The sequence below is a fragment of the Hypomesus nipponensis genome, chromosome 26, assembly GCF_054491055.1.
Source record: "Hypomesus nipponensis isolate SF chromosome 26, ASM5449105v1, whole genome shotgun sequence".
In the NCBI taxonomy this organism is placed as follows: Eukaryota; Metazoa; Chordata; class Actinopteri; order Osmeriformes; family Osmeridae; genus Hypomesus; species Hypomesus nipponensis.
Genome location: NC_140386.1, coordinates 8,585,001 through 8,608,074, shown reverse-complemented (window position 1 = coordinate 8,608,074; position 23,074 = coordinate 8,585,001). Strand labels below are relative to the sequence as shown.

The following is a 23,074-nucleotide window of genomic DNA, read 5'->3' as shown; positions in this document are numbered from 1 at the left end:
ATTGAATTAATTTCAGATTTTAATTTTAAAGAGGTGAATTCAAAACCAACAAATTCGGTGGTGTTGAAATGCCAATATTAAGTAGGCATATTCAATGCCTAAAATTTAAAACATGTCTCTGATTCGTTTCCTGGAGAGGTGCGCGACTCAAAATGACACTAAGGTTCACTGTTTTCACAGTTTACAGACTAATAAAAGTAAACGACCAAAGACACCAGCAAAAAAAAATTCACTCAAGAACTTTTATTATCTTACACAATAATTCATATACCAACCAATGTTCTCTAGTTAATCGTGAAATTCCATTGTAAACCATCATTTAGGCTTTTTTTTTTCTTCCTAAGAGGATTCAACACCAGACAGCTGAACATACAAAAAAATCCACATGCAAAACAGCCCATTGGTGTCTTAGCACCTTGTTCATTTGCCAACTATCAAGTGGGCTATCCTGAAGGAAATAAGCTACAAATAAAATGGAGAAAGCAAATCAGCTGCAGCTGAAGTCCAAAAACCCAGAATCGGTAAAAGGAGACAACAGAGAAAGAGAGAGAAACGATCAACTAAGACGAGACTAATTTTGATAGCTGTTTCAAAGCTCAGTGAGTTGTCAGCTTCCTGCGGCCCTTCAGCGTGTCAGTGATGCGTTTCCAGTTCCACTATGGTCCATTCCCCCTGCGGAGACGCAGCATCCTCCGGGGAGAAGCTGGTCACAGTGATGCTGGTAGTCGAGTCTTCCAAAGGCGAGATCAGCTCTGCCCAGCGTTTGAAGGTCTCCTTCTCATGGGGCAGGAAGTCTTGACAGTCCAGGCAGTCACGTGACAGGGACAGAGTCTGCTTGATGAGGTACTGCGCCAAGTTCAAGTCTTCCGGGACCGGGTTAATGACCCCTAAGTTGGACTCTTGGTCTGAGAGGAGCTGTCGAAGGAGGCCCCAGTCCCGCTCTGCAAACTCACCACTCTGCTCGTCTTCCTCTGGCTGCTTCTCTTCTTCACCCGGTCCAAGGCGCTCCCGCTGTCCCACACAACTCCCGTCTCTGTCCGAGCAGCGCTCAAAGGATTCCACCGCGTCCAGCTCGTAAATGGGCGAGAGGGCTTTGGACGGACGGCGCTCGTGTGTGCAGGTTTGATCCAATCTGTCACAACCATCTATGTCCCCTAAAAACAATTGACAATACTGCAAAAATGACCAAACGGAATCATCTCTCCGGAGTACTTTCTCAATAGGCATTATGAGGATTTGCTAGTAGCGAAGCATGTAAGCCGTTACAAGATTCACCCTTAAAGCAGCTGTGTCCTTAAAATCATGTTAAACTAGAGGTCATTCATGGATGACCTCTATTAAAAAGGGGGAAATGCTCTCATTACTAACATTAAATCAATGGCTGGATCGGACCAATGGGTTATGTTCGAGTTGATTTACCAAACCCTTACACTGCAAAAACTCTACAACTGAGTTTGATTATCTTGTTTTTACCTTGTAAATCTAGACCTAGTCTAGTATAAATGGCTTATATAGCGACTTAATTTAAGTACACAACATTGTTTTTAAAGACATTTTCTTAAAATAAACGTTCTTACTGCATTAGCAGCCAAATTGACTTGTTTTAAGCATTTCTGGGCTTAAATTTGACGGGGGCATTTTTTGCAGTGTGATTTTTCTCCTCCAGAATGGCAGCATTGCTGACCTGGAGGCTAAGTGACAGCGAGGATGGACAGCTGCCTTAAAGGCGACGCACAGAAAGACGCTATTCTGAATGTCTCTTTTATCCACCAGTGTCAAACACAATAAGCCATGCATTGCCAGAACCAGGTAACTATGCATAACTCAATTTGCTCAGGCACTAGTGATGTCCTCAGATGTACATGAGGGTCTCATTTGGACAGACCTAATGCAATGTACAGATTTTTCTTTAAATGCCGTCACAAAAACCTAAATGCAGGCAACAATGATTTACTTTGCATCACAAAAGGAGTACATCAACCATTATCTCTGACATTTTTTTTCCTCATTGTTTAATCGTGTATATATACATTTACTTTCTATAATGAACATTGCGTCAGTATCATTGTAAATGAGAGGCCCATGCTGGCAAAATATGATACAAAAAAAATCAACCACTTATTGCTGTTGGCAGCAGAATAATAATGAACATGTTTGCACTTGGATAGCATCTATGTAGCTTATAGTGCAGGGATTTGCTGCATTGTGTGGTAGTGAAGAAACAGAGACATAGCAGAACTATGGACGTTTGAACTAGAACACACACTACTGTACAGAGAAGCTACAAGCACATACAGTCTACCCAACTAAATCAACAGCATGACTTCTAATCTACAACCGTTCAAATAATAATAATAATAAACAGACTAGAAACGCCATATGTTTACTAATGGGGTTGACGAAATGGATATGGATACATAATAAGAAACATACAAAAATAAATAATTGTGGAATAAAATAAAGACAAACAACATGGTTTTTAATACATGCAAGCATCTCTGGTTGAGGAGGCAGAGAAATAGATAGTCTCAGAGGAACAGACAAAAACAAAAAAAATACAAGCTGATTCAGGGCAAAGGGGCATCAAGGGGTTGTATGTTAAAGATACACTTTTTAAAAAAGCTATCTGGTTATCACGACGAACTTAGAGTGTTTAGTGAAGTGTAGATGTTTTGCATCAACCCATCATCAACTCGCTAATGTGCATATGTGTATTTCGATTTCATAGGAAAATCCTTAGTTGCTTGTCTGTTGTGTAAACACAAATTTGAAAAACTCAAACCAGCTGTGGCTTAAAATGCCCCAAAGCTGTTTGTTTTCATGGCATGAAAAAAACAAACAATGAAAATCATTGAATCGTTGCATTTTATGTACATCAAAGTGCATTGGTACAACTACGTCACCAGCCTTGTCGCAAGGCAGATACTTCTAACTGGCACATGGTATAGTGCTTGACATTGAATATTTTAGTATCAGTCTTGTTGAAACGAACACCGCTTTTTCCCTCAACATAAGTAAACTGAGTGATCAAGGGCTGAGTGCCTCTGAAAAAGGTAGTTTAGTTGTCATTTACATTTCTAGCTAAACTACTTCTGCTCGTTTGATAGACCAAAATCCATCCGTAACAAGATATTGGTGTAACAAATGAAACGACTAGAATTGGTACACAGATAGTTTGTGAATATGGGTACATCACAGATTACCCCTTATTCAATTGGAGTTTGAAACGGATAAGTAATCGTGCATGATGTACCTTTTTGGAATGAAGAGCTAGTGTTGGACTGAAATAAATAGGGAGCATCCAGGAAAGACGATTGCATCTTGCAGGGGCTAAACTAATAATTCTACAGAGTTTAGGGGGAATGGATTTGGCTTGGGGGGGGGGGGGGTAGGGGTGGGGGGGTAGGGGTGGGGGGGTCTATAGGTTATACGTTACCTGCTGGGCATTGTGTGGCACGGCCAGGCGGCTCGCCCGCCTGCTGAGGATCATTTAAGTCAAGGTGTAAATCAGCTCTCTTGCTGTCGGCAGGATTGGGCTGGTTCCTGCGCACCTCAGCGTTGCTGTACTGCTCAGTGTGCCTGAGGTCCAGATGGCACGGCCTCTCCTGGAGGGGGAGGGTAGCGGTGGGGTCAGGGTGCGGGCACGGCCCGCCGGCCTCCACCCCTCCTCCATCTCCGCCGGGCTGCCCGGGGCTCTGCTGGACTTCTGTGAGGGACACCGCCGGTTTGGGTCCCTGCTCCCTGCTGCTCTGCTGCTCCTGAGGTGGGGTCTGTGGGGGGTCGGAGAGCTGGTTCTGGGGTCCGGTGGGGAAGAGGGGAGCCGCGGGGTCGGTTTCAAAAACGTCGCTCGGCATGAGGTCGTCGGGCTGCTGGGGCGGGGTCTGGACGCCGCCCTCCTCCGAGCCCAGCTCCTCGCACTCGTCCACGGACAGCAGCACGGAGCGGCGGAAATTGGAGGCCGACTGGTAGTCGGGCTGCTCGTTGTCCTGGTCCCCGGGGTCGTCGTCGAACGCCAGGTTGACGATGCCCTGGAACTGGGGGGAGGGGTCAGCCGGGGGAGGAGGGGCGTGGCCAGGGAGGACCTCTACCTCGGATTTCTCATCTTCCGTCTCCTCGTCCTCCTCTTCCTCCTCCTCCGAAGAGAAGAGCTGGTGATCGGGGACGCTCTTCACCGCGACGGTGGCCCCCACCCCGGCAGGCTCCTCGCCCGCGGGCGCCTCGTCTCTCTGTAGCCAGGAGCGCGGGCGCGGCCTCGCTCCCTCCTCCTCGCTGGTGGTCTCCGCCTCGCGGCCCCCCCGGAGGCACACCTCCACCCGCAGCCCCGCCCCACCCTCGCACGTCTTCAGCTCCTCGGGCGTGCTGGTGTCGCTGCTGCTGCGCCCCAGGAAGTCGTGGCAGCGGATGGTGCCGCACTTGGACGCCCCGCGGTCGTTGGGGCCGTCGTCGTCCTGCGAGCCCCCCGCGTCGTAGTCCTCCGAGCGGGGCTTGATGTCGTCCGACGAGGTGGTGGCGGCGCTGCCCGTCTCCGACTCGGGGCTGACCTGGTGGTGGATCCTGCTCCAGGAGTCCTCCAGGGGCGTGCTCCCCACGCTGCGGGCAGCGTCCTGGGTAGCGTCCGGGTCTCTGGGGGCGTTGAGCGAGCCCAGGTCGTGGACCTGCACCGCCCCGAGGTGTGCCGGGAGAGAAGACCCCGCGGTGGGCTTCCCCGCGGGGTCCTCCGTGTGCTTGGCAGGCTTCACCTGAGAGATGTTGTTGGTCGCTGGCTGACTTGTCTTAGCCCCAGCTCCTGTGGTAGAGGTGCCTGGGGTAGGGGTCTTACGGGGGCTCTGGCCCGCTCTGACCTTCAGGGCCAGGCACAGGGAGTCTCCGCCGTTCCCGCCCTGGCCTGGTGGCTTTGTGCTGACATGGTTGGCCTGGGTCGAGGACTCGGACGTCGCCGACTTCCCCCGGTGTTCTCCCACCGTGCCGGTGCCGTTAGACTGGGGCGGCTCTGTACTTATGGGATCGGAACTTTTCGCACCGGATGTCTCTTTGTCTTTACCCGCGGGCTTCTTGGAAGCGACAGCAGTGGAGCTTTTGACTGGCTTGGGCACAGCTTTGTCTGTCGATGCCTCGCCAGGGCCTTTGTGCTTGGCTCCGGGTTTGGCCCCTGCTGGCGCTGACGGCTTGGGGGCCACGGCCGTGCCTTTGGCTGGTTTGGCTGTGGATCGAGTCGCCGCGACGGGAGCGGGGGCGGGCTTGGTGATCTTTCTTTTGGAGGCCTCGATGGATGTTTTGTCGGCGGCGGCGGCGGCGGAGGCCTTGGGGCCATCCTTTTCCTCTTTCTTGGGGGACGCAGGTTTCCTCAGAGAAGATCCTGGTCTGGAGACTGAAGCAGGAGGGGGGAGAAAAGAAAAAAAATGAGAATATTTGACTACTTTTTCATTGTCACTTGATAAGATTTGTGTCGCAACTGTATCCAGGACGTACCATGGCTCTCTGGCAGGCTGGTTGTTGTGCTTCTCCCTTTAGTGTCGCGGGCCCCTGCTGCAGGTGTTGTTCTCGCTGACGCAGTGAGCTTAGCTTTACCCACGTCTCTGGCACTGGGATTGTTTGTAGGGCTGACAGCAGCGAGAATAACAATCATATTAAACTGAGCGAAATCACACTGCAATTTATTTTTTTACAGTAATGCTATTCATGAGGGCATAAATGCAAAGTCTCATAAATTATTTATGTGTGCCTACACCGGTGTACGACAGCAGGGGGCAGCAAAGATGTTTCTACCATTTTGTCCAAGGACGGGAGTCCATCCCAGAAAGGCTTCTCTCACCTGTTGGTCTTTGTGGTGTCTGTTTTCTGAGGGGGTTTGGTGAGAGGGGATTTAGGCACAACCCTGGCCTGGGCTTTAGTCTTCAGACCTACGGACAGAGGACACGCATCTTCAGGCATCGACACGGCTTGGTTTACAGTCTGTCATGTCTTGGTATGTAACATCACATTGAAAAAGATCCTAACAGCATATCGTCCATTGACAAATGATACGCTCAAAAAAAACGAAAGTGCCGACTCAGGATCTAAACTGAATCTGAAAAACGACAATGGATGAAATCCCAATGAAGAGGGAGTGACTACCAGGAACATGAATCTTCTACAGCTTAAAGGGAATCAATAGTGGACAGCAGTCAGAACCAGAAATAATGATTTCTGTCCCTCGTTAAATCCTACAGTAAAATGAACCAAGTCTGACACGGCAGGAGGGACACAGTAGTAAAGAAAACGGAATATCGATTCATTCCAGGCAACTGAAACTGCCAATTAAAAATCTGTCAGCCGGGAGCTTAGTGATGGCGACACTACAGGGGATAGATACAGCTGAATGGTTAGAGCATTTGACCGCAGAGCAAGAGTTTGCAGGTCCCCCTGTATGTCGCTTTGGGGGAGAAACATCTGCTAAATGAAGAGATTTGTATCCCATTATGACTACGTCATCTCCACACAGAAAATTCAGCTGTTAAAGATGAGCGAGGATGGCTGAGTTTTGACAGAAGGAGCGAAGCAAATGGCTCCTTTTCTTTTCGCTTTCGTGCGAGGGGACAGGGACAGCTGAGGCCTACTTCAAAGTCACAAGCTGTCGTCATCCCCCCCCCCCCCCCCGGCCCGCAACACAGCATCACCAGGGAGACGGCGAGGGTGGAGAAGTGATTCGTCACACCCTGTGTGTTGGGCTTTGACCTTCCTCTCTAAAGCTTAGACGTGTGTGTGGTCGGTTGGTCCTCACACATGACATGGGCAAGAAACCCAAGCGCAAACATCGTGGGATGAATTCACAGCATAGCTTCGAGCTCCCTAAGCTCTATATGGTAGGTCAGCTGAAATATATTCACGCTCGTCTCTCAGGATTCCCTCAGGGCAAACCTGTACAATTCCGCAGAATAATCAGTCATGTTATTCTCCAGACCCCTCTGTCAGCTAGCAGGCACTCGCTGACTAACTCAGCAGCAGGGAGGTTGGGCACAGCATGAAGGCGGAGTAACAATGAGTATGTGGTCGTAAAGGTGAGCACGCGTCTCAGACCTGGGATAGGATGGCTGTTGTTGTTGCGCGGGCTGCCGGAGCTGTTCTCCGGGGAAGCGCTGCCTGAGGTGGACGGGGTGCCGGGGTGGGGCTGGGCGGCCGCAACGCTGTTGGGGCCCTGCGGGGGCTCCTTCCCAGCTGGGCTCTTCTGAAGCTTGCCCGGCTTGGCGGGGCCGGCGGACGTGCCGCCCGGGGGGGAGGTCTTGGGCCTCGCTCCCGGGTTGGGCTTCCTCTCCCCTGTCAGGGGGCCTCGGGGGCCGTTGGCCGCGGCCGCGTCCCGTCTGGTGCCTGGCCCTCCGGTTCCGTTGAGCACGGGCTTGGCCGAGGGAGCCGCCTTTGGTTTGGCTGTGGAGCTCTGGTCCCCGGGCCTGCTCCTCCCGTTCTTGGCCCTGGAAGTGTCGGCATCCCCTGGCTTGCTGGCCGTCCCCGGGCCGTCTGACTTCATGGTGCCTGGAGCAGGGCGCTGAGAGGCCGGGCTGGAGGTCCTGATGCCCCGGTGGCTCCTGTGCACAGGAGGGCTCTCTGACTCAGCTGCAGGGCCCGCGGGGCATTTTACAGCCCTCTGCTGCTGAGAAAAGAGAAGCGTTTGAATATTATTAGAACATAAAAAATAAAATAAAACTGCACGTTAGATGACAAACTTCCTATCTGTCTTGTGTTTAGCGGTCTCCTAGGAACAAGGTGTCTGCATTTGGCCACTGGAGCTGAGCTAATTGCTTTTGTTGTGTCGATAAGATAAATGACGACAGTCAGCAGCCTGTCACGTAGATCAGTGAGGCAAAACCAGACAGGAATACCCTTCCAGGCCCTCGCTCTGCATCACAGCACTTCCTGACCATTTCTGTCGAGTTACCGTGCAAAGTCTGACAGAGGGGTGGGGGCGGGGCTCCCCTCAGCCAATCACAACCCCTCAGGACCCTCTCATTCAGACAAGCCTCTCAAACAATTCCGGGCTGATTCGAAGGAGACCCTCAATTCCCGTCATGCTGGCTTTGAGGAGATGGCAGTGGACTGATTATAGTGCTTCTAATGGCCACCCTAGCACTATAATCATGCCTGGATTACACAGACTTACACAGATTCCTCTGAGATATAACATAAATGGGTTCATGACATCTGTTCTGAGCTGGTGCTTTAATGAAGATAAAGCTTCCATATGATTTTCCCCTCACAACATGCGAGATAGAAGTAAGCTTGTATCATAGAGGTTTACCTGTGAGCTGGTGAATACAGGCTTTTTACCAAGTCTTCTACTGTCGCCTTTATCAACAGCAGCTGTGAGAGAGAAGGAAAGCACAGGATTGATCACTTCTAATGTGTGGAGAAAAATATATACGTTTTTGAATGAACAGTCGGGCACCGTTTTCTCAACGCTGACTTGGTAATGTCGTTTATTAACCTAACAAGGATTTCCATTACGAAATTGCACCAAGATTCTCATCCCTGTCTCCCTCCTGCTCTGAGCCGTCCATTTGAAGAGAGCACAGGAGCAACACTGGGGGTATTAATCAATGAAATGTCACTCAGCTGAGTCTAGCAAGGAGGGAAATACTGCCCTTCGAAGCACCTTCATTTCCCCAGAGACACTCAGAACCGATACTATAGTCAACACTTCCACAAGAAAAAACGGGACTAAGTAGGTGTGTGTGTGTGTCTGGATAATCCCTTATATTGCATTACTTCTTTCAAAAGAACCCCCTCAGAGGTGGAGTAACCCTGGTCAGTTGCATCATTCAAGCCGTGCATCTCTCACACGTCACAAAGCCAAACCGAGAAAGCACCGAAAACCTTCAAGGTCTTCTTATAAAAAGCCCATCACACGAAAAGAGAATTCCACCCCCTCCACGCTGAGCCTGGCGCATTTAGCGTGTCCGCCCGCACCGCACCGCTCAGGCCGGGACCAGCCCCACAGCCAGGCAGGCAGGCAGGCAGGCAGGCAGCGCAGGGTGTGAGGGGAGGCTAAAACAATGGGAGGTCTCCCAGTGTGGCTGTGCAGCTGTGCAGCGGGGGAGCCATTAATTGCGTGCTATCAGCCAGCAGCATATGCTTCCAGGGGCTTTGGCTCTCTGGCAAACACCATGCCGAGCCGACAGAGCCGCCTCCTTCTGTTCCCTACGCTGGCATGGGAGAAAGACGAAGAAGAAGAAGAAAAAAGAAGAAAAAAAAAAAACACACCCTGCAGTCTTTGAACATGCCCCATCTGAGAGGAGATTCTCGGGCACGCGTCGCCTCGCTGCGGCCAGACCTCCCCCCCCCCCCCCCAGGATGAAACATGTGCAGTCTTACCTGCCAGTATCCTCTCCCTGTGCTTGGAAGGCAGCGTCTCCCATCCCTGTGTGTGGCGGACGGCGTAGAAGGACTGGAGCAGGAAGGTCCACAACCGTGCATGCAGAGCACAGAGCTCTCGCCTGAATGGCTGGCAGGGAGAGGGAGAGAGGGAGAGAGAGAGGGAGGCGAGAGGGGGGGGGACAAGCAGGCGGCAGGCAGAGAGAGAACGAGCACTAGCAAATCAGCAGCTGCTTGAAGGGCTCGTCGCCATGGCAACTCGTAACCCCGCCCCTCCCTCCCTTTCCCTCACTCTCTCTCTCTCTTGCAGGATCCACTTGAGCTCCCTTGAGCTAAATCCGTGATGTCACCGCGGCCACTGAAGACAGTCACTCTCCCGCCTCCTCGCCTGAATGTTTATAAAAAACTGAGCTGGAGGGGAGGGAGGAGCCATCTATCTATCCCTCCCTCCCCCCCTCCCCTCCCTACCTCCCCCCCTCCCTCCCCCCTCCCTCCCCCCCCCTCCCTCCCTTCCTCCCCCTTCCCTCTCCCCTCCTCCCCCCCCCCTCCCTCCCCCCCTTCCCTCCTGGACTCACGGCCAGATTAGAGAAGGCCACTCCCATGCCTCATTGTCTCTCTATGTCTAATCCATCCTGCTGTGTAGCGTGGCCATGTATTCCCAGGGCATGTGTGTTCTAGATCCCTGGGCCTATAGAACCCAGCGTAGAACCCAGTCTGGTGGGGAAGACCACCCTAGGTCTAGTGGTCTACACCGTTAAACAAGGATGGGTATAGCTCAGTGAGCAGAGGATTTGACTGCAGATCAAGAAGTCCCAAAAGTTTAAACTCCCCCCCACTGTACGTCGCTTTGGACAAAACTGTCAGCTGCATGAATAAATTGTTATTATTATCTTAATTTTTCAGGTCTAGTAAACTAATGCTGGGGACACACCACAGGATAATCGGGCCGGTTTTGGCCCTTCCGACAATCCTAGGTAACATATGTCCCGATTATCTTGATGGTTCCACAGATTTTATCAGATGTTCCCTTGGTGTGAGGTGTGTTAAGTGACCACACACTGTAGGAGCAAAACGGCTAACTCTAGGATTTTTTGTCCTCATGTTTGTGGTCTCTCACAGTTTGAAAATCTTATAAGATTAAAAAAAATGTATAGTGTGTCCCCAGCATAAGGCTGCTTTGCAGGCCTGGCCAAGTCTGTTCCAGCAGAGCTACCGTCCTGTAAGTGTCACCTCATTTCTAACTGCCCCGATTCAGTCAACCCGACTGAGTCAACCATCAACCAGCTCATCATCAGATTGGGGTTCCTCTAGAGTAGGGGTTCCCAATCCCAAATGCCCTGCATGTTTTAGATGTTTCCTTGTTCCAACACACCTGAAATGAATGGTCGTTAGCAGGTTTCTGCATAACTAGATAACTACCCATTTATTGGAATCAGGTGTGTTGGAGCAGGGAAACATCTAAAACATGCAGGACCAGGACCAGGATTGGGAACCCCTGCTCTAGAGTAAGCTTGGAGTAATAACCTCAAGCTGAACTCACAGGCGACCTAGAGAAGCACAGTTACTCACCTCCTCTTCCTCCTTCCGCGGCCCCTCGTCCTGGCCTTCGCCTTCCTCCGCGTCGTCCCCGCACAACCGGTCCACGGCCGAGAACAGGTCGCAGGCGTTCTCCACCGTCACGCCGTCCCTGACGGCGCCGCACAGCTTCTTCAGCAGGGCAGGCTCCCGCGTGCTCTCCTCCCTCTGCAACCCCAAACACACACACGGCTCATACGGGAAATAGTAGTTAGTACATTTAGCAGACGCTCTTATCCAGAGCGCCTTACAGTAAGTACAGAGACATTACCCCCCCCCTCCCCCCCGAGGCAAGTAGGGTTAAGTGCCTCGCCTAAGGACATAACGTCATTTGGCACGGCCGAGAATCGAACCAACAACCTTCTGATTGTCAGCCCGACTCCCTCACCGCTCAGCCATCTGACCAGCTCTTACGGCTCTGCTCTCAGAACAGTACGAGCTGGGGGTCTGGCCCGGGGTGCTGAGCGCGGCGCTGCTTACCCTCCGCAGGCTGTGGAAGGCTGCGGTCTGCGTGACGAGGGCCAGCTGGGCGACGGCGAAGGCAAGGCACTCCTCCTGCAGCTCGGTGGCGAGCGCCATCACCTGCTTGGCCCACTTGACCTCGGGCAGGCAGCCAATCAGCTGCTCGCTGGCGCAGAGCAGGGTCACAGCGCTCTGCACGGTCTGCAGGACAGAGGAACGTCAGGCACGAGGCTGCAGGGACGCCTTCGTGGATGTTTGTTTATACCGTTTGTTTATACCTGTAACTCCTGTACGCACGCACATGCATGCCCACCCTCAGTGCAGTGCGGTACACAAACACCGACATCAAAGTATCTAAACCCCCTAACCTAACGTTATCGTTAAAACCTGACGTTTACGATCATACCGATTAATGCTATGTTCCGTGTCCTGCACCTGCTTCACTCGTGCGGTTGCCAGTCAGTCAAGGGAACCCCCTAATTGCGTCGTCGTGTATGGTGACTGCTACATAAACAAAGGGGACTGAAGTGTTCTTTGCTCAGGGGAGGCAGTTTGGAGTGCAGCCCTCGAGTCACACAACCCAGAGCTCCCGTTCATCTCCTCCTCCATCCGTTAGCGGCACAGACTTACTCGATTACAAACCCTGATTAAGCTGCAGCTGTCTACGTCCACATTGCCCTCCCCAAATAAACATGTCACGAAGGGCTGGAAAATTGAATGAATACGTCCGTTTCATTCGATCACTAGCCATGTCACTTCCTGTGGAGAAACGGCAGACACTGACGAGGAAATGAAACAAGGTCGGACACCTGTCAGGGGTCTGTGTGTGTGTGTTTGTGTGTGTGTTGCGAGGTGAATAACACATGACCACAAGGGACCCACCATGGACGAGGTCACAGCCGTCAAACAGGTCCTCTGGAGCTCCCACGGCAACAAGGCAAAGTTTCTCTCCGACCAGCTTTTCACAAAGTGTTCCGCCACCCACCTGGGAAACACGCAGTGGCACAGTTAAGGGCCGTCTTTGCTGTCTGTGCCGTCTGTGCTGTCTGTGCCGTGCCGCTTGTGCTGTCTGTGCTGTCTGTGTTGTGTTGCCTGTGCTGTCTGTGCCGTGCCGCCTGTGCTGTCAGTGCTGTGCCGCCTGTGCCGTCTGTGCTGCCGGTACTGTTGGTGCAGTCTGTGCTGCCTGCTATGTGCTGCGAGACTGCTGGAGTGGGGATGTAGTTCATTCGAATTACGTGTTGAGTGGGAGGGTTGTGATTTACTACAGTAGTTCAGATCAGGTCTCTTTCCATAGCCAATTAACCATTTCTCTTGGCTGCCAAACGCCACACCAGATAGATTACCGACCTTGTTGGCTCGGTCGGTAGGGATGTGCTTGATCCGAGCCAGTGGAAGCCACAACATTTTGGTTGTGTACCAAATGTTCTCTGTCGTCCATTAAGTGGAGCTAGAGCGCATTAGAACGTCCTCAAGCCCCCGGGGAACCCTGGCGGTTCACGGCGTAGGCTTTACCGCAGACGCCTGGGTTTCGAATCCAGCCCATTTGCCAACGTTTTTACTGCCTCTCTATACCATCACTGGAAATAATTCTAAGAGGAAGAAATGCCGGCACCAAAATATACTCTTACAAAAAGAAGATGTGCCTCAGCCTCTGGGCCTGATCAGGACAGTGTGGCTGGAGGGGACCCTGTGATGGGGTTAGGGTTAGTGCAGCCCCACTGCTCTGAGCGCACGGCTCCCTTCGCTGTCACACACGAGTGACTCATCGTTAAACAGCCTTCTTCTCCAACGACTCCGCCGTGCAGCGTAGCTTTGCTGCAAACACTTTCTCCTGACCTATATTCCCGCACTTCTCTGCTTGTTTACAGCGACGGATGCTGCGATTGCTTTGAAGACAGTGGCTTTTGGAGAATTTGAAGGCTTGGGAAAAGTGACGAAGATGAAGTCATGAATAGTAAGGAATGACCTCAAGACTCTGTGGGCTTTGTAATAACTTGTATCGTAAAGTATCTTACCATGACACTGGAATGTCGTTCTAGAACAGGAAACTCTCTCATACGGAGGTTTAGTCACAGAGTATTAATCAAAATGTCTTACTGTACTGGTTTAGTTTTAGTGTTGCCTTGCCTGACGTTATCTACGTTAATAGCAAAACCACTACAAAATAACTGGGTGACTCAGAAAACAAAAAGGGAAGCATAATTCTTCACTGTTGCCTCAGGGCAACATTGTTTCCAGCATTATTTATAACTTCATTCCAAACTCTTTTAACATCTAGATTATGTTATATTTTGCGACACTAGAAAATCCTCCGTCGAGTCACGTTTTCACTATGACCGTGCTCTGAATGACACACGTGCCGTGCTCTGTGTGACCCTCAGCGGCGTTCAGCGCACGCCACGGGGCTCCTGAACGTCGCGGCACACGCCCACACTCACCTCAGACAGGAAGCGTGCAAGCTCTGAAGCCCGAGAGAATGCGTGAGGGACATGCACTCGAGGATCGACTTCTGAACTCCGTCGACGGGCTGCAGCGAAGGGGTGAGAGATAGACAGGGTATTTTTACGAGGGGTTATCTTGTTTCGAAAGGTTCACAATGGGCACCCTGTCAAAGTGTTGAGCGTGGAGTCATATGGGGAGGGTGGGGGGGGGGGTAGAGGCAGAGAAAGAGAGATCTCTTTGTGTCTGTGGCAGGGCTGAAACACGCTGTTCTCCATCGCGGGCACATGATTAGGTGGGAGTGATACAGTAGGAGGCACAGCAGGGCCTTGTCCTGGGGTGTACAGTACCCATCAGGGCAAGGATTATTTTCATTTGCAGATGGCTCTACCACAGACTCGCTGGGCCTCGGGCCCTCAGGGCTTGCTGCGGCGGAAAACATCAACAAAATCCCCAGCCGACCACATCCTTCCAAAACAGAAAGTCTCATGGTGTTGTCAAGTCACAACAGCGTAAGCCACAGCGTTCCATCGCTGTGTAAAACTGACCTTGGGGAAGAACCGACAGTAGTCTCTGGTCAGAACCATGTCCACCACGTCCTTCATCCCCTCCAGACCCAGCATGTCTGCTGCCAACGCCACCTGACTGAGACGGAGAGACGGAGAGACGGAGAGACGGAGAGACGGAGAGACGGAGAGACAGAGAGACAGAGAGACAGAGAGACAGAGAGACAGAGAGACAGAGAGACAGAGAGACAGAGAGACAGAGAGACAGAGAGACAGAGAGACAGAGAGACAGAGAGACAGAGAGACAGAGAGACAGAGAGACAGAGAGAGGGGTGCAGAGTTACAGACACAGATCACGTTGTGCTTCAGGGTGCTGTTCATGTTTAGGGAAGGCCGAGTCCTCCCGGGTGCTCCAGGGGCCCAGCAGGGTGTTCCAGGGGCCCAGCAGGGTGCTCCAGGGGCCCAGCAGAGCCCTTTAGGGCCCCAGCCGGGAGACGTACCTTGCGCTGGCTCTGGCAGGCAGGTCCACTATGGCCCCGTACATGAACTGGAGCAGGATCTCCATCTCCTCTGGGCCCAGGCTGGGAGGGACGCACAAACACAGGAAGTGATGCGACCTGTGCAGAAAAACTACCCAGACAAGACAGAACACTGGGGCAGGGAAAAGCAGAGGGCCTCGACGCAACACCAGCAGGGGCTCTTCCACCAGTACTGGGAGCTCTACATCAAGCTCGCAACTAACGGATGCAGCCTTTTACTCTCAAACACACAGCTCCCAGTTTACGATGCACATAAATGCCACATTCGTTCCGAGTTCTACAAACGGACAAAAGACTAGTGCGAGTGGACCACAGACTAAGGTTGGCGCTAATAGATGGTACTTGGGTCTAAGGGCCACATCCCAGCTCCACATCGCATCAGCACACCCTTCGTCCGCGGTGACACCAGGTCGTCCCTGGTTACGCTCAGCTCGGTGACGCGTAGACGAGTGACACATCTCGCCCCCCCCCCCGAGGAGGCAGTTCTGCCTCGTTTGTCCCGGCCGCCCCTCCGGGGCTAGGCAGCGACTCCTCCGAAGACACACGCACACACACACTTCAGGACAGAGAGAACTCACAGTCAGAAACCACGGCTCTGCAAATGACCTTGACGTTTGGAAATCTGAGTGGAGGGACTGGGGTTTCGACGTCTGTGGGTAGCTGGGTGGTTAGGGGAGAGGGGGGGGCGTGCAAGAATGGGAACACAGGAAACTGTGTCTTAATTTATTTACACAAACTGCAGTATGTAGTGCAGGAGTGGAGGTGTGATTAGGGAATGTTGAATGGGAGTTAGGTGGCTGAGCGGTTATGGAATTAGGCTAGTTATCAGAAGGTTGTCTGTTCGATTCCCGATCGTGCCAAATGACGTTGTGTCCTTGGGAAAGGCACGTCACCCTACTTGCCTCGGGGGGGAATGTCCCTGCACTTACTGTAGGTCGCTCTGGATAAGAGCGTCTGCTAAATGACTCCATGTAACTCGAGGAACAGGAAGCCCTGTCTTACCCTTGTAGAGTGATACACTGACTGGAGCTCTCCATCCAGCTCCCGCTTAGCATGGCTCGGAAATACTGCGACCTGGCACACAGTATGGCCCTGGAGACAGAGAGACACACACCCAAACACAGGTCAGCTTTCACACCTCTGATTCATGGCCCGGTGGCGGTGGACGGTGACCTTGCAGGGTCACGTGTCACGCTGGCGATCTACGAGGCACCACGGTCGATGTGCTGGGAGGCATGCTGTCAAGTCAAATCACGACGGAGCCGAGGTGAATCTATTCTTTCTGTTCTGAGGACGTTGTTGTAAACGAGATGATGCTAAACTAGCACTGATGTAGAGTAAGGAGTACACCTGCATGGAGAACAGTAACAGTTCCAAGTGCCTCTTAATGTTTGTCTTGTCCGAACAGTAACAAACATCAGACGGCATCCACCATCGTGATTATTCGGTGGCTTTTCTTGCCGCCTCAAAGGAACTCCCTTCACATAAACAGGCAGCTAAAAATAGTCCACGAGGCACGGTGCGTGCGGCGGGAACTGTTGCAGTCTGTGTGATTTCAGTTGGAATTTGACAATGAGACACAGATCTTCCCGGCTGTGCAGAAGCAGCAGCAGGAGCATCTGTGCTGGTGTACGGAGAAGACTCCCCATGGTGGGTGTCAGTCTGGGACATGGCAACTGAGAAGTAGAATCTGGGTGGGTGGGTGTGGGGGGGGGGGGAGGGGGATGTGTGTGTGTGTGTGTGTGTGTGTGCGTGTGTGTGTGAGGAGGGGGGAGTCGGCATGTGTGTGTGTGTGTGAGGAGGGGGGAGTCGGGATGTGTGTGTGCGTGTGTGTGGGGGGGGGGTCAGGATGTGTGTGTGTGTGAGGAGGGGTTTGGAGATCTCACTGCTCTGTCAGATGGTGGTGAGGAGGAGAGTGGAGAGACTTGCAGCAGACACTGCTGGTCTACCATACTGATCAGTGGTGCAGAGCTCCCCCCCTCCCCACCAAAAAAGGGGGCCGCCCCCCCCTTCCCTCCCTGGGTGCTTCCCCCAAGCACACGCAGGGAGAAACCTGTCTCCATGGTTACCTGCATCACTGCATGCCAGTGTTTAACTAGTTAAAAATACAGGCTTGACAACATATGTTCAGGTGGTGTTACGTAGGCTAATTCTGCTATATTGATACATAATCAACATAAACTTGCATAATTCACTACAAATTGAGCAGCAAGTAAAATCCAAATGAGAAAGAAACAAAATATATGCAGTGAATTGATGGCTTTGATTGCTTGAAATGGATTGGACCATGTGTGCCACCCTGAAAGACCTTTTAAGTTCACCCGAGAAAAAGCGAAACTGTAGTAGCTGTTAGCATTGTAGGAGTTAATGAAGGCCAACGCAGGGGTGAGGTGGAGAGGCGGGCGGGTGGACAGGTGAAGCCTGTGTGTTGTACCTGTGGCAGCGGAACACCTGCTCTGCTACCTGGATGCTGATGTCGCAGCACTCTCCTCTCTGGTAGAGATCCAGCAGGTCTGCTCCTAGCCCAGAGGCTGGCTCAACGACCCAGACATCTGGGAGAGGATGGTGGGAAAGGAGAGTCAGGGGGGTGGGGGATTGAAACAGCTCGTGAGAAAAGTGAGGGGAGCGAACGAGGATCAAAACACTGGATCGTGAGAAAAGTGAGAGGAGCGGACGACGGATCAAGACACTGGGAGGGGAGCTTTAGCGACCCCCCCCCCCAAACAGGTCAGTGTGCCCAGTCTGGCCTCCCCCTCTCCCGGTGTTGTGATTAGCGGTAGCAAGGAGAGGCTGAATGCGATTATCTCCTAAGTGGCTTATGGCTCGAGATAACGTGCGCTGCGGGGGAGGGATGGGGGTGGGGGGTGAGGTGAGGTGGGCCTCAAACAAACCGTCGGCTCTAAACACGGCTCATCTGTTTTCACCTGGGTCAGAGACGCTGTGGTGGTCGCCGGGGTCAGCCAGTACCTCCACTCCCCCAGGCTCCGCGATCTTACCCTCCGAGCCCATGCGCTGGTCGGCAGTGTACACATGCCTGCGAGCAAAGCAGATCGAATGAGAGCCCAGTCACAGTCCGTGGACCCGTTTAAGGAACAAGTGTGATAGGTGTTTCTTAATCCGATCAGCCAACGAGCACAGTGGCTCCAAGGAGAGAGTTGGACCGGGGACGTGCTGTCTCAGAGGCAGGGCCCGGGGCACGCTGTCTCAGAGGCAGGACCCGGGGCGCGAGAGAGAGAGAGAGAGGGGGGGGGGGGAGGTTGGTCTGTGTGACTTTGCGGCCCTGCAGTCTGTCAGCACTTTGCACTGCAGCGGCTTTGTTCTGCGTACGAGCCTCAGCAGGAGTCAGACTGCCAGAGGTTATTAATGATGTACGAGTGGCAGGACCACATCTGGGCAGCTCCGTTAGCACGCCTCTCTCTCTTCCTCTCTCGTCCTCTCTCTCATTCACATGCTGCTGAGAAACAGTGTGCTTACACACGTCAACGGAAGCTGTCATGCATGAGGGTTCCGAACAACCTCTCGATGTCTCGACAAATACAGTGTTCCAGGGTCAGAGCCCAGCAAGTTACACAAGGACATTAAAAAACGTTACTGAACAGGCGCGAATGCATCTGATCAAACAAAGACTTGTTGTTTTTCTCCTACAGACCACATGGCCAGACCCAAATGTCCAAACTTCTGATGAAAAACTCAGATTTATTAAACCAGTCACGATGCAAATATCAACTGCGGAAAAAACCTCAATGGTTTTCTTTTGGTGCCACTATCTAATTATATATTCTCAAGGAGGAACCTTGACTTTAAATGACAAAAGGAGGCGTCTGGCGCCCTCTGTCAGAAGCAATGCAAACTGCAGCACGAAGGCCTATAGAGAAACAAGGGAATCACTGCTTTCCGTATATTCACTCAGAAGACGCTTTCATACAAAGCTTGACTGTACTCTACAGCTTTGTATAAGAGGGTCTTATAAAACCAAAAGGGCAACGTGGTGACAACGAAAATAACAGCTGGTCCGACGTACCTGATAAAGTCGCTCATCTCTGTGAAGTCATACCCCGTCAGGTGGATGGTGTTGGGGTCTTGGTGGGCCCCCAGCAGGATGTGTGGAGCCCTGGCCAGCAGTATGGCCTTATGGGCCCGCAGGGAGCTCGCTCCCACACACACAGTCACGTCCACCTCCAGCTCCTCCTGAAGCAGTCTGTGGAAAAACACAGCTGGGGGTCAGATGGCTGAGCGGTTAGGGAATCGGGCTATTAATCAGAAGGTTGCCGGTTCGATTCCTGGTTGTGCAAAATGATTTTGTGTCCTTGAGCAAGGCACTTCACCCTACTTGCCTCAGGGGGGGGGGAATGTCCATGTACTTACTGTAAGTCGCTCTGGATAAGAGCGTCTGCTAAATGAATTAATGTAAATGTAGCTCAGCAGATGAATGGGCAGTGACAAGCGGCACTGGGAGAGGAAGGCAAATGTACAGTGACAGCACAATCCGATGAAATGACATTTGAGTTATTTCCGAAAGACAACGGTGGCGTTGTCAAATGTTGGGAGCGTGCAAACTAGGCCACTAAGTCCCTATCATAAGTGGGGGTATAGTGTTTCTGTGTCATCAGACAACTAAAAAAAACGGGGCAGTTAAGGAGGTTCAGAACACAGGCAATGTCCTTAGTATCTTTCCTTCAACCGCCATTTACTACCACCGTGCTGACTGAACTGGGTGACCCAGAAAGCAGTCAGCCTCCAGCAAACTGGGCTGCAGGAGAAGAACTGTTATGGCTATGGCTATTTCACTCTGCAGACCTAAGGCAATAGATTGGAAATGGGTCACCGGGAGACACGAAAGAAATCGCGTTCTCACCCCCAGGTTTAACTCCTTGCTGCCTCTTAACACAAGATGATGTCCGGCCAATCCACAGATAACTCTCACAGTTTAGCTTGCGTAAACCCAAGTGTAGTGTGTTTTTTTTTCCTCCGGTAACCTATGAGTTGGTAGGAGTTGATCTTTAGGATTGAGCAAGGTGTCTGTGAGATGTAAACAAGGTAGGCATCTTATCAGCTACTGAGGGATGAAAGGTTGTAGGGTGTGTGATGTGGTTTACGAGTTCAAAGTCGTTCTGATGAGTACACGGCACATGACAGTCTCAAGACACGTTTTAACATGATGTAACATTAAACAAAACAGCACATCTCTGTCTGTATTTAAGCGAAATGCTGTACCTCTTTAGATCCGCCGACAAAGCAGACTTCAGGCATTTCTTTAGATTGTTTTTCGATTTTCTTTCTTTTGCCTGGAATTCTCGCGCAAGCTCCGTGGAGATCATATCTACTTGCTTAGTATTTCACATACACCCCTCTGAGTAGTTCACCGGCTCTGCACTTGCATCCTAACTGTCTACTCTGGCGAGGAAAATAATATAAACCTACAGCTTATTCTACAACACTATGTAATATGACAATTAAAAACTCGAGACACTACATTTATAACACACATGACAGTAACTCGTCCACCTTCACTTGCACTCGTTCTGTTCCTATTGTTTCAGGGTACCAACGCCTAAACACCTCAAACTAGTATGTTTAATTCTACAACTAGCTAGCTACTGTAACACTACTGACGAGCCAACAACCACAAAACCACAGAGTGGTAATTTGCATAACAGACAGTCAATTTAGGTGTAAAGCATACAAAACGATACACTGTCGGCTAGTTTACAGCTACCTAGCATGGGCCGAACTGGGCTGGGAACGTCGTTGTTGTCATTCCTCTGCAAGCACGCCCCCAGTTCTGTCTAGATCCCACCAGCCGAAGGGACAGTGGGTGAGGTCATTGGTGCGCTTGCGCCACTGGAAGAGCAACGATTGGTCTGTTGGTTGCCAAGATACCCTAAAGACCTATTTACAGTGTAACATGACATATTACACTATCCACAAAAAAGTGTAATACAATAAAAACAAACAACTGTGCCAAGTATTTTATTAAATTATTTACGGAATTTTCCTCACAACAAAAAAGCGCGGTTTGCCAACATCTGGATAGATTGGATCTAGACAACTGTAGCAGACTCACCAGTGACGTAATATTATTTTACCGTAAATATTAAAATATAATGGATTTCATAATATTCGTCCCAAATGCATGCTCATATTACTTTCAATTTATGCAAAATGTTCTTCCAAAGTGTTTCCATACAAGCAATGACATGTCTATCATTATCTGAAACAATGTTTCGAGAAAACAGGCTTTAATGCATAAAGCTTCTTGAGCTAAATAGTTTGGTTCACATTATCTCTAAAGGTGTAGTTTAACCTATCCAGCATAACTTTAATGCAAGATGTACGTCAAGATGCAAGAATAGAATAACTCCAAAGCATCACACTATATTTTATTTGTTTAAAAAATCAAAATGGTGCAGACCTGGCTCAGTGGATTTCAAAATGCAGTGTGTAGGAAGAGATACAAAAAGTACAAGTACAATATTCAACCATCACAGTTTTTTTTTTCTATACAGGAAGATCAAGATAACAACATTCTCAAATATCTGAGCAAATTTAGTCAAAAAAATACAAAAGAACAACATTTTCTTTAAGACAACCCTACCTGATAGAGGGAGTGGGAAAGAGTTCCCAAAGGACCGTGTCCAAAGTAGACAGTGGGGAAATCTGGTGACACATATAGCAGACAACGCCACAGCTCAATCTCAGAGGAACTGGCACATTTTACGCCGCAAAACATCACAACTCTAAGTTAAAAGGCACCACACAATACTACTCACATGGAGGTTCTGCCAAACATTTGTAATGTTGCAACCAACAAACTTTAAGGCCGATGTCATGTGCAAAAAGGTCTTGAGTAACTGTCAAACTACTGTGTCTTCTCCCTTAATAGTGTGCTTGTGTTCTTTCGCTCAATTTTGACATCTTAAAAAATAGTTGAAATGTGTAGGATTTGAAAGAATGATTGCATTATCTCTACGTTGGTTAGTTTTCACAGGCATATTCCAGGCTTCCAGTGGTGGCGAGTGAGGGTGTGTGGCGTGGGGGGGGGGGGGGGAGGCCTCGTCATAGATTCAGTTCCTGTAGTTTTTGCGTCCCTCGCCTTCCTTGAGGAAAGTCCACATGAGGGTGTTGACAATATCAGGCTGGTCCTGCTGCAGCCAGTGGCTCGCCCCCGAAATAATGTTGAGTCGAAAGTGATTTTTGATGTACAGACGGCACGCCTCAGCCATTTCCTGCTCCAGGAAGGCATCCCTCTCTCCCCACAGCAGCAAAACTGGAGCCTTGACATCATTTTGGCTGAGTGGGAGAGAACTGTGGAGAGAGCAGCATTAAATGGGTCAAATTATACTGTCTAAGCCTAACAACGAGCCACCCTTTTGACCGGTATTTTATATACTGTTTTTTTTTGTCTCCCGTTGTGGAAGCTTGCAGAGATGCTAATTGGGAATGGGTCAGTGGTAATCATCTTACGTAACTAAAAGCAGAAAAATTAGTGTTTGTTCTGAGAGACAGTGTCTGCTGAAGGAGAGAGCAGATGGTAAGCTCAGTCATGCATGCTGAGTCAGAAACACATGCACTCTGAACTCAGTGTGTGTGTGTGTGTGTGTGTGTGTGTGTGTGAGAGCATGCGTGGATGTGGATCTGCCTAACTTCTGCCTGTCAGTCTGTCTATGTAGGAAACAGAAGGAGAGGAAGCGATACAACACAGTGACATGAAGAGAAGTGGCTCGTGTTGGATTGTAATTCAGATGTGCAGTTCTCAAGTTGAACAGGGTCATTCAAATCAACAGTACAGCGCCAATCAAGCAAAGGGATCCACATCGGGAGTCAGGTGGCTGAGCGGTTAGGCAATCGGGCTAGTAATCACAAGGTTGCTGGTTCGATTCCCGGCCATGCAAAATGTCATTGTGTCCTTGGACACTTCACCCTACTTGCCTCAGGGGGGAATATCCCTTTAGTTACTGTAAGTCGCTCTGGATAAGAGCATCTGCTAAATGACTAAATGTAAATGTAATCTTTCTCAATAAGTAAACCAGGGATTTATCTAACCACTAATAAGAGATATCTTTAAAACACAAGGGGGCGGTAAGGATTCATACTTTCACAAAGGGGGGGAGGACATTTACATTACATTTAGTCATTTAGCAGACGCTCTTATCCAGAGCGACTTAGAGTAAGTACAGGGACATTCTCCCCGAGGCAAGTAGGGTGAAGTGT

The 23,074-nt window shown here is 50.7% G+C and overlaps 2 protein-coding genes across 4 annotated transcripts in view; both read right to left on the bottom strand.

Annotated features, from left to right (window-relative positions):
- Positions 1-234: 234 nt before the first annotated feature.
- Positions 235-20,653, bottom strand: btbd8 (BTB domain containing 8). Of its 3 annotated transcripts, none has more exons than XM_084692956.1 (18): positions 20,580-20,653; positions 18,885-19,061; positions 17,788-17,897; positions 17,298-17,415; positions 15,866-15,955; positions 14,825-14,905; positions 14,367-14,463; positions 13,818-13,906; positions 12,262-12,364; positions 11,398-11,580; positions 10,912-11,085; positions 9,343-9,472; positions 8,270-8,331; positions 7,057-7,624; positions 5,813-5,900; positions 5,470-5,600; positions 3,437-5,368; positions 235-1,154 (listed from the first exon to the last, which is right to left on the bottom strand). In XM_084692956.1, exons 2-18 carry the CDS (start codon positions 18,899-18,901, stop codon positions 634-636), a joined length of 4,494 nt encoding a protein of 1,497 aa, XP_084549082.1. In that variant the 5' UTR covers positions 18,902-19,061; positions 20,580-20,653; the 3' UTR covers positions 235-633. The 3 variants fall into 3 exon arrangements, with proteins under 3 accessions (XP_084549082.1, XP_084549080.1, XP_084549081.1); XM_084692954.1 differs by having other exon boundaries at positions 20,078-20,624; XM_084692955.1 differs by having other exon boundaries at positions 7,057-7,621; positions 20,078-20,624.
- A 574-nt stretch (positions 20,654-21,227) lies between these two features.
- ephx4 (epoxide hydrolase 4) overlaps positions 21,228-23,074 on the bottom strand; it is a 7,098-nt gene continuing 5,251 nt past the window's right edge. Inside the window, exon 7 of the mRNA XM_084692891.1 lies at positions 21,228-22,168. Within this exon, the coding sequence (XP_084549017.1) occupies positions 21,928-22,168 (241 nt within the window). The 3' untranslated portion in view covers positions 21,228-21,927. The remainder of the gene's footprint in view (positions 22,169-23,074) is intronic.

Bases quoted from the DNA above. Each gene is read 5' to 3' on its own strand.
- btbd8 (XM_084692954.1), bottom strand. From the start codon at position 20,181: ATGATCTCCACGGAGCTTGCGCGAGAATTCCAGGCAAAAGAAAGAAAA. The intron at 13,907-14,366 runs GTCAGTTTTACA...CCTTCGCTGCAG, and splicing joins ACTGTCGGTTCTTCCCCAAG to CCCGTCGACGGAGTTCAGAA. The intron at 11,581-12,261 runs GTGGGTCCCTTG...TCTGTCCTGCAG, and splicing joins CGGCTGTGACCTCGTCCATG to ACCGTGCAGAGCGCTGTGAC.